The following is a 5478-nucleotide window of genomic DNA, read 5'->3' as shown; positions in this document are numbered from 1 at the left end:
TATCAGAGCCAGGTTTCGATCCTGGGACCTGTGGGTTATGGGCCCACCACGCTTCCGCTGCGCCACTCTGATTTGGTGATTATAGTTGAGATCTAATAGAACTTGTCTAGCAGATGCTCGTTTCTGTGGTTGCAATCAAGTAAAAGTAAAAGCAAAAGCTTGACTGGTAAAACTATGCCAAAATTATAATGAGGAAATTGGTTAATCTCTTTCGATTCATTATCACAACTTGAAACGTTATTGGTAATTTTAGCTGCGAGACCATCGATTTGAATTGCTTGGTGCTTGTGTAATTAATGTAATATAGGAATGCAATTAATGGAAAGGTTCATTTATGCAAAATTAGACAAGCTTTTGCACCTAAATGCCTGCACAAAAAAGTCCACATTTTGCACTGCTGATTTTATAGTACTGCAGAATCACAAGAGCTTCCAGCAGGCAGCTTGCCTTGCACTTGCCGTCACTGGATATCCAAACTTTCCTACCTAACTCATCTTCGACATCCGCGGTACCAAATTCCCCAACACTTTAAAGAGACTGGAAAAAGGAAAGAGCGAGTCTAACTCATCTGGGCCATTATGAAGCATCATGTATGGACATGAGATCCAACATGTAGGCGTCAACGCTGAACAAAATTCATCTGATATGCATATGGTAGACTGGACATTGGAGGAGGAGAATTATCCATATGCTAATGATTGCTTCCCGTGGAAGAACACCGTCGGAAGCAGCCATGTGCATGGTTCCTACTTCCTACCCACACTGGCTAACCCACTTACCTACTAACTAAGCACAATGTTGGGCCGCCAGCTGCCGCCTCCTTCCAAATTGAATGGTCCACCGAGACGTGCGCTATAAAGAATAATAACAAAACTAAGATCCATATTTTCTTTTTTACTTTTCCTGTGGAACTTTCTTAGGAAGTTCCTCTCCGAGTAAGGACATGTAATATGGGTTTGATGTTGGAGAAGGGACAAGTTCTTTCAATTGACTTAGAATCAGTCTTAACATGCACGCACATTTAATTTGCACATCCCTTACTTCACTCCCAACAACTTATATCCGACGTTCTCCCTTCTTTCTTTCCACTCATCAAGCACTTTCCTCTCACTTTTCCCAGAAATATTACAAATCCCCCCTTGATCTTCAACACCCTCCTCATATAACACCACCCCTCTGCTTCTCAACCCATAATCTCTATCTCCTCATCATCATTCTCCTTGATATGGCTCTTAAAGCTCTGGGTTCCTCATCTTCTTTGTTGCATAATGATCATGTAGACCTCCATTCTCTTGAACCTTGTGTTAAGAGAAAACGAACTAAACGTTCACGTTTGGAAGATTTACCTACTGAAGAGGAATACTTAGCTCTCTGCCTTCTCATGCTTGCCAAAGGCACCCACGACCCTCCACCAACACCGCCGACATTGTTAAAACTCTGTTATAAGTGCAAAGTTTGCAACAAAGCTTTCTCAACTTATCAGGCTCTGGGTGGACACAAAGCTAGCCATCGGAAACTTATGGGAGTAGTTGACGACCAATCCGCTACTCCTTCCCCCATGGTAACTACTACGAGAACGCCCGCTTCTTCTGTCAGTTTAAGTGGCAGGACTCACAAGTGTTCCATCTGCCATAGGACTTTTCCGTCCGGACAGGCTCTAGGTGGACACAAGCGGCGCCACTATGATGGTGGTAGTAATAGTGGCGTCGGAAATAGCAGTGACAAGGAAAATAAAGAATTGGAAGGTGTGAACTCGACCCTGATTAGCCAACTTGACTTTGATTTGAACGTTCCTACCTTGCCGGAGTTTCCCATGGTTGACGTTGACCGCAAGCCAAAAAGTAAACTTCCCAGCAGCGGTGGAGATTCCTCTTCCTGAGATCTGGAGAGGTCAATTACAGTGACTGAGGAGGCGAAAACGCATGGAATTTGCCTGTGATCAGAGCATGATCATAGTGATAATGATTAGAGTGGACTTTTTATTTATTTATTTTTAAATTTAATGTGATTCTTTTTTGAATGATTTTTTTAAAATTAAGTTGTACATAATCAAGAGTATTAATTTCTTCGAAAAAAAAATAAAATTAAGTTGTTCATGATCATAGTGATAATGATGAGTTTTTATTTGCCTATTGGGCTGAATTAATTGCCAAGTCAAATTCAATCATGTGAAACGTCCTTTGAGTTCAATGGAGAAAATGCTCACCCCATGTGCTGCATGCACTGTACACAAACGGAAAAAGATTTTTTTTTTTAACCGGTAATTAGGGATGGAAAATTACATGCCTATGAAATTTTTTAAATTTATTTAAATGTACTTATTATTAGATTATTAATAATTTATTTAATAATTTATTTAATAAGTGATAGATAATTATGTTTAATATATCATTAATTATATGTTTATCTTATTTAGACATATCTCAATATCAAATGACAAGTTAATATTGATTTATAGTTATTTTTATCTCTTAATTTTTTATAAAATTTTAAATTATTTTTTTAAAAAAATTTTAAAGGCGAAATAGTTTCCTATACATATTTGAACTTAAAAAAAAAAAAAAAAAAATCTCACATCACCTTTAATTTTGAATTTGAAGTATCAAAAATTATAATTAAGACAGCTTCGTGGTTTATTTTTTTTTTAGGTGCATTAGAAGGTGGGATGAGTTCCAATTTGCTAAATTTGAATATTATTTTTTAATATTAAATTATTTTATTTAATAAAAATTATTTAGTATAATTTTAATTAATCTATAAATTTTTAAATTTGATCATTTATATGGCAATTTAATTGTTTGACATGCCATATATATTATTAGAATTGTTTTTTAATTGGCCAATTAATTAAAAAAAATTTAATATTTATATTATTTTACATTTTAATATAAACGTTTCAATTTTGAATAAAGTGATTCAATGTTTATGTTTAGTTATAATTTTAATCAATTTTTAAAATTAAAATTAAAGATAAATAATTTAATTATTAAATATGTACTAGTGATAATTTATAATAGACATATTATTTAATTTAAAATAGAAGATATATTATTAAATTTAAAATAAAAGTATATAAAAAATAATTAAAAATAATATATTTATTATAATATAATTATTAATATAAAATAAAATTTATTAAAGCGGTTTAGCGTATATTTAATTATTTTTAAAATTAAATATATTATTTAATTATAATTAAGTATGAGTTAATATTTTATATATAAAATTAATTTATATTTAAAAAATAATAAAATATTATATTTGACATTCTATTTGAATTCTTATATTTTTTATTTTTAAAAATTAATTAAAATTATACTAAAATATAAACTATTTATCTAATAAAATTAAAATTTAAATATTTAAATTAAAATGTAAAATAATATAAATGTTAGATATTTTTTAGTTATTTAATCATTAGTTTATATAAATAATAATAATAATATAGGTAGCAATAAATTATTAAATTTAAAAATTTAAAAATTAATTAAAATTATATTAAAATGTAAAAATTAAATTAATTAAATTAAAATTAAAAAAATTTAAGTTAAAATATAAATATATGCAAATATTAAACCCTTTTATATAAATTGTCCTATGAATTTAGACGGTAATTTATCTCCCTTTATTTCTCTTTATATCTCCCTGATTCTCTTTTAAATTGATTCTGTCTCTCTGCATGTTTATCTCTTATCCCTCTCTTTATATTTTTGTTTTTTCTCCAATGTCCTCTTATCTCTATCCCTTAGTATCTTTTTCTTTCTCTTCTTTATTTATCTTCGTCACTTAACAATTATTGATATTAAGTAATAACGATCAAAATAGATGAAAGAACTTCAATAGTAAATAAAAATAAAATTTGAGATACTAAATATTTTTATTTTTATTTATTTTATAATTAAATGCAAATTCAGTAAACTATAAGATAATATATAAATAAATAAGTAGATTTTATTTAATTTTTATATAATTTTTATTATTTATTTATTTAAATTCACGACATATAAAATCCAAATGATAGTTTGAGATTCACCATATATATAATACGTATACGCATAGACTAAAAATTTGATTCACGGAAAAGTTAATAGATTTAATTGGGTGGTTGAGAATTAATATGATTGAATTTTGGTTCATAGATATTGAGATTTAGAGAAGGATTTGTAAATGTAATGTATTAGTGAGGTTAAAAATATATGTAATACCCGGCTAGACTCCGATATCGGGATTCCTACCGTCCGGTGAAAACTCGGATGTCGGAGACCTCTAGAAGGGTAAGAACCATGTTTTTATAAAATGTTTTAATGCGTTTTATGTTTTAAGCATGAAAGAAAATGAGTTTTTGCATGAAAATAACATTTGAGGAAAACTTAGGTTCGGCCGCCGAACCTCAAGTTCGGCCACCGAACATGCATGCGTTGCGGGTGTGCTTTAGGCCCCCGAAAGCATAAGTGAGGGAAGTCCAGGTTCGGCCGCCGAACCTCATGTTCGGCCGCCGAACATGGCATGCATGCGGAGGCACATTCGGCCCCCGAACGTGGTCTGGCCAGCCACTATAAAAGGGTCCCTTAGCCGAAAACGGGCGAGCTTTTCCCCATTTTCGGCCAAGGTGAGCTCTCCGCCGTCCCTCACCCATCTTTGATGTTCTTCCTCTAAATCTTTCAAGATTTTCACTTGTTTTAATTTGGTCTTGAAGATTTAAGCTTTTGAGCAAAGTTTTGGAGCTTGGAGGTTCAAGAACCCAATCTCTCCTAACTCCGAGTTTTTGGTCGTGTCTCTCGATCTTCAAGAGGTAAGAGCTGATCTTAAGCTCATTGCATGTTTTAAGTAAGTTTTATGCAAGATCTATGGGTTAGAATGCATGTTTAGGTTATGGTTATGTTTATGGGTATAAATGTATGTTCATGAACAATGTGGATGCTTGATGTGTTGTAGATGGGGTTTATGATGGTTTGAGGCCCCTAGGGACATGTATGCTTGTGTTGGTGTGTTGTAGAATAGGTTTAATGCATGTTTGGAAGGTTTGGAGGCGAAATGTGCAAAAGGAGCCAAGTTTCTGCCCTTTGGCAGAAACCAGGTTCGGCAGCCGAAGGACTTTCGGCCTCCGAACATGGCTGGGGAGGCAGCCTTTCGGCTGCCGAAGCTTGCCCCTGAAAGGAGACTTTTATCTCTGTCTAGCAGTTTCGGCCGCCGAAAGCGCCGCCGAACATGCATGAGTTTCGTCTCTATCTGGGAGTTTCGGCCGCCGAAGGTGCCGCCGAACCTGCCTGACTTTCGGCTCTGGAGGGACTTTCGGCCGCCGAACCTGCCGCCGAAAGTGCCCTGTCCAGGCCTCCTTTGCATGATTTTGTATGGTTGTCTCATGATGTTTTAGGGGGTTCTTGGGGAGTAGTTTATAGTTATGTTCAGGTGTGTTTGGTCCCTCATTTGAGTCCACCTGTGTAGGTTCGGACCCGAGAAACCGAGGACCCCAGCAGT

The 5478-nt window shown here is 33.9% G+C and overlaps 1 protein-coding gene and 1 non-coding gene across 2 annotated transcripts; one reads left to right on the top strand and one right to left on the bottom strand.

The window, feature by feature from the left end:
• Window positions 1-72, bottom strand: TRNAM-CAU. The gene has a single exon. It is a non-coding gene; the product is annotated as a tRNA-Met (tRNA).
• An 876-nt stretch (window positions 73-948) lies between these two features.
• On the top strand, window positions 949-2142 carry LOC110627995 (zinc finger protein ZAT10). Its single transcript, XM_021774423.2, has one exon. It carries the CDS (start codon window positions 1010-1012, stop codon window positions 1877-1879), a length of 870 nt encoding a protein of 289 aa, XP_021630115.1. The 5' UTR covers window positions 949-1009; the 3' UTR covers window positions 1880-2142.
• Window positions 2143-5478: the final 3336 nt, after the last annotated feature.

The sequence above is a fragment of the Manihot esculenta genome, chromosome 12, assembly GCF_001659605.2.
Source record: "Manihot esculenta cultivar AM560-2 chromosome 12, M.esculenta_v8, whole genome shotgun sequence".
Classification (NCBI taxonomy): domain Eukaryota; kingdom Viridiplantae; phylum Streptophyta; class Magnoliopsida; order Malpighiales; family Euphorbiaceae; genus Manihot; species Manihot esculenta.
This window is presented reverse-complemented; position numbering and strand designations above follow the sequence as displayed.